Source organism: Colobus angolensis, unplaced genomic scaffold (assembly GCF_000951035.1).
Source record: "Colobus angolensis palliatus isolate OR3802 unplaced genomic scaffold, Cang.pa_1.0 Scaffold341, whole genome shotgun sequence".
Taxonomy (NCBI): Eukaryota; Metazoa; Chordata; class Mammalia; order Primates; family Cercopithecidae; genus Colobus; species Colobus angolensis.
In genome coordinates, this window is record NW_012116722.1 from 2,659,624 (window position 1) to 2,673,974 (window position 14,351).

General features: G+C 42.5%; 1 protein-coding gene across 2 annotated transcripts in view; it reads right to left on the reverse strand.

Annotated features, from left to right (window-relative positions):
* The window catches only part of ADAMTS12 (ADAM metallopeptidase with thrombospondin type 1 motif, 12), a 375,774-nt gene that overhangs the window by 17,171 nt on the left and 344,252 nt on the right, over window positions 1-14,351 (reverse strand). For both annotated transcript variants that reach the window (XM_011952570.1, XM_011952571.1), the window contains 2 exons: window positions 5,228-5,404; window positions 1,971-2,114 (listed from right to left, as the gene is read on the reverse strand). In XM_011952570.1, the coding sequence (XP_011807960.1) occupies window positions 1,971-2,114; window positions 5,228-5,404 (321 nt within the window). The remainder of the gene's footprint in view (window positions 1-1,970; window positions 2,115-5,227; window positions 5,405-14,351) is intronic.

Below are 14,351 nucleotides of genomic sequence, written 5' to 3' on the forward strand. Positions count from 1 at the left end.
AGAGGAAGTCAAATTGTCCCTGTTTGCAGATGACACGATTTTATATTTAGAAAACACCACTGTCTCATCCCAAAATTTCCTTAAGCTGATAAGCAACTTCAGCTAAGTCTCAGGAGACAAAATCGATGTGCAAAAATCACAAGCATTCCTGTACACCAATAACAGAAAAACAGAGCCAAATCATGAGTGAACTCCCATTCATAATTGCTACAAAGAAAATAAAATACCTAGGAATCCAACTTACAAGGGATTTGAAGGACCTCTTCAAGGAGAACTACAAACCACTACTCAATGAAATTAAGAGAGGATAAAAACGGAAGAACATTCCACGCTCATGGATAGGAAGAATCAATATCGTGAAAATGGCCATACTGCCCACCCATCAAGCTACTAATGACTTTCTTCACAGAACTGGAAAATACTACTTTAAAGTTCATATGGAACCAAAAAAGAGCCCGCATTGCCAAGACAATCATAAGCAAAAAGAACAAAGCTGGAGGCATCAGGCTACCTGACTTCAAATCATACTACAAGTCTACAGTAACCAAAACAGCACGGCACTGGTACCAAAATAGATATATAGACCAATAGAACAGAACAGAGGCCTCAGATACAACACCACACATCTGCAGCCATCTGATATTTGACAAACCCCACAAAAACAAGCAATGGGGAAAGGATTCCCTATTTTATAAATGGTGGTGGGAAAACTGGCTAGTCATATGTAGAAAGCCGAAACTGGATCCCTTCCTTACACCTTATACAACAATTAATTCAAGATGGATTAAAGAGTTAAATGTTAGACCTAAAACCATAAAAACCCTAGAAGAAAACCTAGGCAATAGCATTCAGGACATAGGCATGGGCAAAGACTTCATGACTAAAACACCAAAAGCAATGGCAACAAAAGTCAAAATATACAAATGGGATCCAATTAAACTAAGGAGCTTCTGCACAGCAAAAGAAACTACCATCAGAATAAACAGGCAACCTCCAGAATAGGAGAAAATTTTGGCAATCTACCCATCTGACAAAGGGCTAATATCTAGAATCTGCAAAGAACTTAAACAAATTTACAAGAAAACAAACAAACAACTCCATCAAAAAGTGGGCAAAGGATATGAACAGACATTTCTCAAAAGAAGATATTTATGTAGCCAACAGACACATGAAAAAATGCTCATCATCACTGGTCATCACAGAAATGCAAATCAAAACCACAACGAGATACCATCTCATGCCAGTTAGAATGGCCTTCATTAAAAATTCAAGAAACAACAGATGCTGGAGAGGATGTGGAGAAATAGGAATGCTTTTACACTGTTGATGGGAGTGCAAATTAGTTCATCCATTGTGGAAGACAGTGTGGTGATTCCTCAAGGATCTAGAACTAGAAATAGCATTTGACCCAGCCATCCCATTACTGAATATATTCCCAAAGAATTATAAATCATGCCACTATAAAGACACATGCATACGTATGTTTATTGCAGCACTATTCACAATAGCAAAGACTTGGAACCAACCCAAATGTCCATCAATGATAGATTGGACTACGCAAATGTGGCACATATACACCATGGAATACTATGCAGCCACAAAAAAGGATGAGTTCATGTCCTTTGTAGGGACGTGGATGCAGCTGGAAACCATCATTCTCAGCAAACTATCGCAAGGACAGAAAATCAAGCACCGCATGTTCTCACTCATAGGTGGGAATTGAACAATGAGAACACGTGGACACAGGGTGGGGAACATCACACACTGGGGCCTGTCAGGGGGTGGGGGGCTGGGGGAGGGATAGCATTAGGAGGAATACCTAACGTAAATGATGAGTGGATGGGTGCAGCAAACCAACATGGCATGTAACCTATGTAACAAACCTGCATGTTGTGCACATGTACCCTAGAACTTAAAGTATTTAAAAAAAAAAAGCTAAAGTAAAAAAAATATGTATAAAGGAGTCTTACCAGGTCCCAGTTCCCAGTGGCCCAGTGACAGCAGAGGTGCTCATTGCAAGACATGGTGGATGTGGGTCTTTTTGTCCAGTCACAGAGGCCTCCTGGACAGAACACTTCTCTCTCCTGAACTCCGCCTCCACAGGACCTGGAGCACTGATATATAGCAGTGACAAGATTAGGTAAAAGTCAGGTGGAGACATGTTTAATGATAAGTGAAGAACTTCATATTGTCATTTTTGTTGTGTACAGTGTTATTAGGAATATAGGTATCTGTATTGGAATTTATAGCATTCCTGCAAGTTCCTTACAATGACCACTCACTATTTTTCTTTTAAATGGGGAAACAAGAATTAAAGAGAGGTAGAAATATTGATGAAGCAAATCCTGAAGACATAAGGAGGGGAAAAGTCAGAAGACGCCAAATAGTCTAATGTTAAACAATATGTCAAAAGGAAGGAATTTTTTTTAAAAAACCTAAATGAGTGGTCATTACAGAATGGACATTATTTTATCTGCATTTTGTCTTCTCAAAAAAGTTTTTTAGAAACAAAAATGTAAAATTTAGGTTTTTTATAATGATTATCTCTGACAGCCCAAAAGGGGGCACACATTTGCAATACAATTTTGTTTGCCTCCTATTAAAATGAGATTTAGTCTTCCTTTTCCACTGCATAAAGTTTTAGAATTAAATTTGTCCATAGTAGGAGTAATAAAATGGATGGAGTCACTCAGGACTTAGATGCATTGGCTGTAATACTTATAAAATAAATTCAAGATGACAAGTCAGACTTCTAAAAGGGTAGAATTCTGAAACATGTCAGGTTTTTGCCTACTAGAATAATTCTATAAGATGCATTATCTCATGTGCATGAGTTTTTTAGGAGGAAATAAAATAATTCTCCAAGAATATTTGAAAAGTTCTTTGAGTATTTTGAAAAGCACTTTGAAAAATCTTAGTTTTAGCATGGTTACAACAATAACAACAAGATAATTATGGCTGTCTTGCAAACATCATGTCCATCACATCAGGTAGTATGTGTGTGGTAGTATCAGAGAAAACAGGGAAATTATATGCAATTAATCTTTTCTGCTCAATAAAAGAACTAATGTAGCACCTTTACAATATTCCAGCTTTGAGAATCAACATCAACTTTTTCCCACTTATTCAATCTGTTTTTAACCCCATCTGAGGAGACAGGGAGAGGAATTCCACATCTGGGTTCTTGGGCATACCTACCTATGTGCACATAGATTCAGCACCACCTGGCCAAGTAATTTCCAGGAAAAGGGGGTCAAAAAAGTGGTTCTCAAATGTTCCTCAGACCAGCAACTTCAGCATCTTCTGAGTGTTTGTTAGAAATGCAAAATTTCAGGCCCCACCTCAGATCCCCTGAATTGGCCATTCTGGGGGTAGGACCCATCCATCTGTGCATTGACAAGCCCTCCAGGTTGTCCTGAAGCATGATAAAGCTTGACTACCACTGGTGTAGAGATGGTCCCACAGCTAAAATGCATCTGCCATGGAGGGTAGTCAGGGCAGGCTGATATGCTTGCCAGATGGGTTCATAACATTCCCAGGATGGCAATCAGCACCACAGGCAGGGAAAGTACCTAAAGATGCCCAATTCCTTAACAGCAGATCCGGGTACTCAACTGACTTTCACATTTTCGATCTCTACTGCTGCTTAAGAGGGAACTCTACCACCTTTGTGGTTTGCTCAAAACAGGGCAGTTTAGAAAGAAGGGTGACAGAAGGGCTTCAGGGAACAGGCTCCTGATGGGGATCCTAGAAGCTACTGAGGAAACAAAAGAATAGATCTTTTTCATAACCAGAAAGATTTGATTGCTCATCTTTGATCGCCTGCAAATGCCATTTCTCTGACAGGGCAATCTAAGCTCCTCTCTGAATTCCTGGATTCTGGAAGCTGCTGCCTGAACAGGTCCAGGCCAGGCTCAGTACCTATGGAGAGTTTGGAGGTCTGGGTTGAGAGCCTGGGAGTAGCAGGCACTTCATGTACTCCAGATATAGGCAGGGGAAGGAGGATGAAGAGGGGACAGTGGTGGCTGCTGCCCCAGAAATCTTTAGGTAGTGGCCCAGAGCCTCAGGAATCAGTGTGGATGCTTGGCCGGTGGGTGGTAAGTAAGTCGGGGCTCAGTCCTCCACAGGCTTTGACACTAACTCTGTAGCCTCAGGTTGGGATTCTTTGCCTTCCCTTCACTGGCACATGGTAGGTGCTCCGCAAAGTAGTTATTGATTCATTCTTTCTCCTTAGTTCACTTTTTGTTCAATGCCTATTGGGCTAAGTTCCATAGCATGGCAGGATCAAAGATGGGCAATCAAAGATGAGCAATCAAATCTTTCTGGTTGCAAATGCCTTATGTTTGAATTAAAACTCCATTTATTTTCTCATTGTGTGTCTCAGGTAGGTTTCTCAACCTAAGTCTCAATTTCTTCCCCTATAAAATAGGATTAAAAATGCCTACCATCCAGGTCATGGAGAGAATTAAACCAAGTATTGTAGGTAAACTGCCTAGCACCTGGACGCACTCAAAATATGCGGGCTTCCTTTTTTTTATTTTTATTTTTTAGTCTTCTTTCTATCATTTGTGGATGTAGTTGGGAGTATGGTTTTAGCTGTTGAGATATTTAAACATTTGCCTATTGAAAAATGAGATTATCACACTTCACCAAAGAACCTCACCAAAGTAACCTTGTTTTCATGTGTCAAAGTAAAACTAAGACCCAGCAGAGCCAGGGCCCTCATAAAGAGGGCACACACACACACACTCACTATTTGTACAATGATCTGAGAGACGGAAGAGATGAAACTCTAATATTATACTGTGTGGAAAAGATAGGGCTGTTTCTCCCAGCCTGACTGCAGAAGCCTCAGAGAGGCATGTTAGGCTCTGTCTGCAAATGGCTCTCATCAGACTCATCCTTGTTCAAATAATCCCATTGTATTCATTTCCCCAGCAGGAACACCAATTCCCCGGTATATCCATTGGGAGACCAGATTGCAACATAACACTGAACGGTTGTGATTAAAACCATAACACATTGTCTTTTCCATGGAATTTTTTCACCTCCTGAAACTGTTAGACCCATTCGGCTTCCCAGATACAGGGTGGGGTTACTGAACAGAGGCCAGTCATTGGCAGGACACAGGTGTGGTCTTCCCTGATTTCTACACTTATGCAGTAACACCGAGATTCATGGCTTGCCAGGTTGTGTGAAGACATCTCTCCCTTTCTGGGGGCCATACCTGGCTCCAAGGCTCCACCTGCCACACCCCACAGGGCTCGGGGTTACAGCTCATGCTTAATGGGGGAGGAATGCCGGCCAGGAACTGGCAGTGAAATGGCCTCAGGTTCCGGTGGTCCCGGCTGTCCACGCACTGAATCTCGCGTATCTTGAAGCCCCCACTGCAGTTTCTGGAGCACTGTGTGAAGAGCAAAAGCAAAGGTGATCTCTGAGTCATTGGCATCAGGCCTCCCTTCCTTCCCCTCAACCGTGGAGGTGCCAGGCATCCAGTCATAAAGAGGGGTGAGGTCTAGTTCCGGTGAACCCTGCTTTCACTCCCACACCACAGAGCAGGAGGCACCCCAGCAGCTCCTGATGTCGGGAAACAGATGCATAGGAGTGTGCGGGCTTTGAGGGCCAACAGAGGTGGGTGAGAATTCCAGTTCTACCACTCACTAGTCATGAGCCCTGGGCCTGTCACTGAAGTACGCTGAGCCTCAGGTGTCCCATCTCTAAACTGGGATCATAACTGCTACCTCGCAGCTGTGGGGAGATTATAGACCCTGGGGCTGGAGTGCTGCTGGCACAGCATCTGCCCCAGTGGGTGGCCGTTCCCTCTGGAAGTCAGTATTTACTGGAGGCAGAGTGGCCTGCCTATCCCTTCCCAGGAGTAGGCATTGCTGCTAAGCCTTCTCCATCTTTCCTTCAGAATGCTGGTTTTCTCTATGATGCTGGATGAAGAATAGGTTACTATGTGTCTCTCATGAAGGGCCTTGAGTAGGGAAATAAACTGAATAACTACTCAGTGGTCTGACTCATGGGTGTGAGCAAAGGCTGTCCTTGCCCCCACCATCACCATTCCTCCTGCAGCGCCATCACCTGCAGCCATCACTGAGAGTCTTCTCAGCACTTGCCCCCGATAGCCACTACACAGGCCCTACTCACTCCCCTCCTCTCTGTCCCCACCCCCTGTGCAGCAGCACAGGTTTCCCAACAGGCTGCTGACTTCCTTTGGACGGTGATAAACACTGATGGGCCTGGGTCACCTACAACCAAGTTTACCCAGCCTGTTCCAGAGTGCTGCTTTTGTTGACTCTCTGACCACTTGGATTTTGGCAGTTCCCCACTCCCCCACCTATAAAGATTTTATCTGATCATAACTTGAGCGTCTGGGACTTGCTCTCTGGTCTGTTTAGAACTCTAGTGCTTGCCATAGCCCTTCTGCTTATCTTCCCTCTGCAGCCTGGTGTCTCATGGCCAGACCTGGCCTGACGGGTCTTGTCACTGCCCACACTGAGGTGGGGAACTGAGGTAGGTGGGATGGAGGCTAACATCTGTGCTCGTCAGCCCAGGTTCTTCCCCAGGTTCTCCTCAGGTTAATACCATGTCCTTGGGGTTCCCATGTCCTGAATGTTCCTTCCTCTATTCTCTGCATTACACACTACTGTTCTTTTTTTTTTATGCCTCAGTTTCAGTGGCACTTCTTCTGAGAGGTCCTCCTGGACTACCTGATCTAAAGGAGGTGATTTCTCTTGTAATTTGTCTCAGCTCCTCTTCTGTTTTCATTCCATAAAGCTAAACTGCAGAGCAACTTTTATTGATTTTGTCCATCCTTTCTACTATCCATCACTGCCATGAAAGCACAGCCTGCCCTGCCCTGTTCTGCATCACACCATGGGCCCCTAGCACAGGGACGGGCACAGTGTAGATGGCCATTATGAAGCTGTTGAATCAACATTGAATTATGAGAAAATGCCAGCTGGGAGGGCTCCTAATGGGCTAAAGAGATCTCTGGTAATTACAGGATAAATAATGTGTTTCTTTACCCTCTGAATCCTTCCATCAATGATCTCATTGGCAGTCTTGGCCAAGGAAACAAGTCACCAAGAAAGGGTGTCCCTTGCTGTAAGGTATATTTTCATCTGGCTCTTCTCTCTGAAGGGTAAAAGACCACGCTGTCTTTCTGGCTATGGTGGAATAGCCATGATTCTAGGGCTGTGGTTGAGGAAAGAAAATTCTTCAAGACTTTTCAGTAGACATAGACCCCAAAACACTGCTCCCCCTTCTTCCTCTGATTGGCAGATTTCACCAAGTCACCTGACTTCAAACATTGGTCTGTAGCTTGGAAACACATGGGCCCACGTGATGAGGGGGCAGATTGATGCTCTGATACTTCCATAAATCACGTGTGTTTAGGTTATCAGATATAATACTTGCTAACAGCTTCCCAAAAGTACAAATGGAAAACTTTATTTGCCTGCCACACAGGAAACACACAGAGAAAAACAGTAACAGCAAACTTAAAATTTACCACAGAACAAATGAGAAAGCATGTTAATAGCTTCCACTCAAAGCAACTATTTGTCTGACAAAATAAATTTCCAGGAAATAGCACATAGTTAAAACAAGAGTACTTTTTATTAGGAAAAGGGGACATAAAATAAGCATAAAATGAGACTTTACTTTTTTATTTTCCATTTGTTGGTATAATCTGTTATTCCTAAATTTATTTGTCAAATTAGCATTACTCTTTTGTCAAAAGCATGTTCACATTCAGTGGGAAACAAAATTTATTAATATGCTGAAGTCAGTAATAAGGGAAGACACTCACTAAATCTATGATTATTCCATTCCATTTTCAAAAGAGCCTCTGATTCTGTTAGCAAGAGGGAAGTGACAGCATATTAAGTCACTCCAGTCCTAACACTCTTTTGCTTTTGTGTGCTGAATGACAATTGTGATATTCATTTTTTTATTGCCTGAGAGGAGGGCCATTTGTATTCCTGTTTTCCTAATGTAAAGCCTGCGAACCAGACTAAGGACAAGAGGCAGGCTAATGAGAACAGAAAGACTAGTGAATGCCCTGTTGAAACCAAACAGGTCTGATAGAATCCAGTTACCACATCACTATATCAGTTTGTTTAACTCCTGTGATTTGCAAAGCAAACTGAGTTAGAATGAAAAATACCCTTGGCTTACTGGGGCCACTGGCAGAGGTAAAATGAAATCGAAACCTTTTCTTTCTTGTGCTATTTTTGATTTATGATGTTCTTCCTAATACACTTCCCAGGTTGGACTCCTACAGAGTGTTCAGAGAAGTATAGCACAACTAGCAAACATAGGATTGGGGAACTAACAGACCAAATCCATCTATGACCCTGGCATCACGTGGCTATGTGACTGTAGATTAATCACTGTACTTCTCTAAGCCTCCATTTCTCCATTGGTATTCGAAAGAGGATAAACTAGATGATTAAACTATCACAGCATTCTAGAGTGTCATAAATGTATGAGATCACTGAGTTTGTGCTCTGTTTTGATTTCAGAATACTTTCTTCCTCTCAAAGTTATACATCAAATACTAAATTGGGATATGGAAAGAATTCCTTTCTGACCTTTTCCTTATGTTAAACACATTCATAAGATCCTTAAAATAATTCAAAGATCAGATAGTTGTAGGTGTGCGGTCTTATTTCTGGGTTCTCTATTCTGATCCATTGGTCCATGTGTCCGTTTCTTTACCAGTACCATGCTGTTTTGGTTACTGTAGCCCTGTAGTATACTTTGAAGTCTCTTAGCCTGGTGCCTCCAGCTTTGTTCTTAAGCAATTACAATATAAGCAGAAATTGACAAATGGGATCTATTAAACTAAAGAGCTTCTGTACAGCAAAAGAAATTATCAACAGAGTAAACACACAACCTACAGAATGGGAGAAAACTTTTGCAAACTATGCATCTGACAAAGCTCTAATATCCAACATCTCTAAGGCACTTAAATTTATACCCAAAAACAAAAAAAAAAAAACAAAAAACAAGCAACCACATAAAAAAGTGGGCAAAGGACATGAACAGACACTTTTCAAAAAAAGACATACATGAGGTCAACAGTCATATGAAAAATAGCTCAACATCACTGATCATTAGAGAAATGCAAATCAAAACCATGATGAGATACCATTTCATACCTGTCAAAGTGGCTATCATTAAAAAGTAAAAAAATAACAGATGCTGACGAGGCTGTGGAGAAAAAGGAATGCTTATACACTGTTGGTAATAGAGTATATTAGTTCAGCCATTGTGAAAGACAGTGTTGGTGATTCCTCAAGACCTAAAGACAGAAATACAATTTGACCCAGCAATTCCATTACTGCGTATATACCCAAAGGAATATACATTATTCTGTTATAAAGACACATGTACACATATGTTCACTGTGGCACTATCCACAACAGCAAAGACATGGAATCAACCTAAATGCCCATCAATGATAAACTGGATAAAGAAAATGTGGTAATATACACAATGGAATACTATAAAGCCATAAAAAAGAATGAGAACATGTCCTTTACAGGAACATGGATAGAGCTAGAGGCCATTATCCTTAGCAAACCAACATAGGAACAGAAAACCAAATATCACGTATTCTCACTTATAAGTGGGAGCTAAATGATGAGAACACATGGACACATGGAGGGGAACAACACACACTGGGGACTAATGGAGGGTGGAATGTGGGAGGAGGGAGAGGATCAGGAAAAATAACTAATGGGCACCAGGCTTAATACCTGGGTGATGAAATAATCTGTACAAGAAACCCCCATGACACAAGTTTACCTATGTAGCAAACCTGCACTTGTACCCCAAACTGAAAATAAAAGTTAAAAAAAATTTATTCCAAAAATTCTAAGTGGAACAGCATCAAAATTCATGGGTCTGCCTCTCCCTCTCCCCATCCCACTTTCCTCTCATTGAGCACTTACTATGTTCCAAGTTCTGTATCTCTACCCTAAGTGGTTTGCAATCTAGCTGGGGCAGGGGAAGTCACATAAATGAATAGAAGAAATAAAGATTACAAGCCATAGTTATCTACAATCTAGTGAGGACACAAAGGAGGACACAGTCAACTTCACCTGAAGAAGTCAAGGATAGCTTAAATAAAGGAGTCAAAGCTTGAGCTGAATCTTAATGAGTAAATGCTCACGTGACTGGCAGAATAGTGTGGGGGACATCTGAAGTGGCGGCAATGGCATGCACAGAGGCTGTGAACCCACACGGCTTGACTAGGAACAGTAAGTTGGTCAGAATGCTTGGTCAGTAAGTTGGTCAGTAGTGGGTAGGGGTAGACAGAGAAGATGGGCAGAGGCCATTATGGAGAGCCTTGTGGTGTGTACATTGGTGGTCTTGGGGTCATTTCTTATATGTTCCTAAAGGCTTCCATTTAATTGGCACTTGTCTAACCATTTCTTCTTGAGAATCTCTTAATCTGAAATGCTCAGGGATGTCAAGAGAGGGTGATGATTTAGATACAGAAAAAAATTGTATCAAGAGGAAAACTGTTGGGAACAAGCCCCCCAAAATCTGGCCATAAACTGGCCCCAAGACTGGCCATAAACAAAATCTCTGCAGCACTGTGACATGTTCATGATGGCCATAACGCCCATGCTGGAAGGCTGTGGGTTTACGGGAATGAGGGCAAGGAACACCTGGCCTGCCCAGGGCAGAAAACCGCTTAAAGGCATTCTTAAGCCACAAACAATACCATGAACGATCTGTGCTTTAAGGACATGCTCCTGCTGCAGTTAACCAGCCCAACCTATTCCTTTAATTGGGCCCATCCCTTCGTTTCCCATAAGGGATACTTTTAGTTTATTTAATATGTATAGAAACAATGCTAATGACTGGCTTGCTGTTAATAAATATGTGGGTAAATCTCTGTTCAGGGTTCTCAGCTCTGAAGGCTGTGAGACCCCTGATTTCCCACTTCACACCTCTATATTTCTATGTGTGTGTCTTTAATGCCTCTAGCGTCGCTGGATTAGGGTCTTCCCAACTGAGCTGGTCTTGGCAGAAAATAAATGCAGGGATACTCAGTGTATGATCCACCTTTCTGGCTACTCAATTTTTGTCTTCACAGGATAGAAGCTCTCCTATAACATACAATCCTAGGTTTGACTTTTGCACACTGGACTTTAGTAAATGCTTCTGGGAACATGCTGTGTATGAAAGTATGGTTTGTCTGTATTTAGCAAAACAAAGGCCATTCCTCCATTTTATTCATTTGTAAAACTTCAGGTCCATAAAATGCAGCACTGCCACAGACAATCTGTAAAATTCAATAAACATGGAGACAAGAACTAGAATAAGACAGAAGGACTAGTTAGCAAATACATGAAATCCAAGGCCATAAGGAATGGCTGTCACTTCCTGTTACTTTCCAGCAAATAACTTAGATGATAAAGTTACCGCTAAAATAAAATGGCAACATTGCCTATGTGGGAAGACAGATTATTACAAATAAAAGGTAAAAATCTTTCTGATTCATTTATTTCTGATTTCAGAAATAAATCAAGATCTGCTAGACTCAACTATGAAAAGGGCAATGTTCATTCTAACAGAAGTAATAAAGGGGTTGTCAAATCAGCAGTTCCCAAAACTTCAGAAGCAGCAGACAAAATGTCAGTGAGGAAGTGTGTGGAGCTGCCGATGATGCATGGTTTTGCTGTCAAACCCAGCTGAGGATTTTTCAAGCTCATTATTATCTCTTACTACATTTCTTCCATCAGAAGAAGAAAAATTTTCTCCCATATGAATTTTTTTTAAAAAATGGGGTCTCACTCTGTTGCCTAGCCTGGAGTGCAGTGGCAGAATCTTGCTTGGCTCACCACAACCTTCGCTTCTTGGGCTCAAGTGATCCACCCACCTCAGCCTCCTGAGTAGCTGGGACTACAGGCATGCACTCTACCAAGCCGGGCTAATTTTTTGTATTTTCAGTGGAGATGGGGTTTTGCCATATTGCCTAGGCTGGTCTTGAACTGCTGAGGTCAAGTGATCACCTGCCTTGGCCTCCCAAAGTGCTGGGATTACAGGCATGAGCCACTGCGCCTAGCCGCCCTCATACAAATTTTAACATTCTGAAACTGGCATGTGTCCTACAACTGATGTACATATTAGTTGTGTAGTGCTTCATTTTGTTCTGAAAAGTTGTAGTTAAAATGACATAATCCCCCAGGTGACAGTTTCTTAGAACTGAGACTATTTAGTATTAGTTTTGTGATCAAGTATATATTGATGATTTAAATACTCTAAGCCCTAGTTTCCTTAGTGGGAATTATAAAGTCCTGTATTATGGTAAAAATAAAATTGTTTATCCAAAGCTTCCATGCAATGTCAGACACGTGGCAGCACTAGCCCCCACGGTAGGTCAAATCCTCCAGAGTTCAGGAACATGTTGAGCGCCCTGACTGTGTGGTACTGGGGAGTGAGCACTTTCTCAGGTCAGTTTCTCCATTGGCAGGGCTTACTTCACTAACCTGTCCACAGGCCTCCGGCCAGGAAGCAAGAGATTAGTAAATGTCAAGTCCAGGAAGCAAGAGATTAGTAAATGTCCAATAGCCAGCCCTAACCTTTACCTAGAGCTTGACGTTTGTCCAGGGCCTTATTTGAATGGTCTTTTATCATGTACAGAGTTCATTGCATACATTTTCTCTTTTGATCCTTACAACAATTCTACAAAGTAAGTAGAGGCAATATCATCCACTTCATTTCAGGAATGGGAAAACTAAAGCTCCTGAGTAGTTAAATGAATGGCCAGTGTCACGTGCTGATTAGTGGCAGAGTAGGGTTATCATCCCAGATACGTCTGATTCCAAGTCAAGCCCCTCTGGGATTCAATGCTGCAGAATTGCATTTTTACAAGACTGGCTCTGGGACAAACCTGAGGATGACAACCTTGATTTTGTTTCAGACAGATTAGTGCATGAAGAGGAAGCAAGCCACTGTGATAAACTACTTCCAGACACTGGAAAGGTAGAGATCTGAATGTCTCAGTCCTCTGTCATGCTGTAAGGAACATGGCTGTGGTTTGGTGAAGGATAGGCCGAGGTAGGCTGCTTACATCCTGTGTGACTCAGCAAGTTTAGAGTGCAGGTGTGTAACTCCACTTGTTATCACAGCCATGTAGCCCTAACATGGGAAGGCCATCACTTGGCTCTAAGCCACTGTTGTCTGTAAAAGGTATAACTGCCCTGTTTGACACTGTGCAGCCATGCTGGCACCAAGAGAAAGAGAGAGAGCCAAAGCTGTCCATCTGCAAAGATGGACAGAGGGGAGCCAGGACACAGCTTGACTCACTCATGCCCAGAGAGAAAGAAAGAGTTAAGCTGCTGACCCTGAAAGCAAGGGAGAGTCAGCCATGCAGCTGTGTGTAGGAGCCAGACTAAGCAACCGAGACGGGGCGGGCAGTGTGAGAAAGCTGCTGATGAGAGTTGGTGCTGAATAAAATAATCTTTCACCAGCCTATGGCCCCTGAGTGTTCTTTCTGCTCATCCACCCACTCCCTTCGGACTGCAACATGACCTTTGGTATAGTCATAAACCTGACATATGTATATGAGAAAATGTTCACAGCCGTTCTATCAGGCTTCATCAAGAAGTATGGTATTAGAGAAATAAGCCAGTAACATACTTGCAATCCAGACAGCAATCACAGTGGTAAAAGTTCCTGGTGAGTAACCTGGATGCCTCAGGTATGATACCTGTGGGTTCAGGTGAGGCTGCAACATACCCTGTCATCCTATGAGAATTAAAGTGTTTCTGGATCTGGAGGAGAGATTGCTGGAATAATGCAGAAAATTCCAGTTAAAATTAGAATTTTTCTTTCTGAGAAAGTATCTGTGAAAAGGCAAATGATCAGTTTGGCAGAATCTAAACTCTCTGGATATTTAAAGGCAAAACCAGGGATCCTCTTTCCTGCTCTAGATTTTGGAGGTCTGTCACAAAGACAGCATAAAAGGCCTATCAGGGCCGGGCGCGGTGGCTCAAGCCTGTAATCCCAGCACTTTGGGAGGCCGAGACGGGCTGATCACGAGGTCAGGAGATCTAGACCATCCTGGCTAAAACGGTGAAACCCCGTCACTACTAAAAAATACAAAAAACTAGCTGGGCGAGGTGGCGGGCGCCTGTAGTCCCAGCTACTCTGGAGGCTGAGGCAGGAGAATGGCGTAAACCCGGGAGGCAGAGCTTACAGTGAGCTGAGATCCGGCCACTGCACTCCAGCCCGGGAGATAGAGCGAGACTACGTCTCAAAAAAAAAAAAAAAAAAAAAAGCCTATCAGAATTAATGAAGCTGAGAGGGAAGGCCTTCAAATC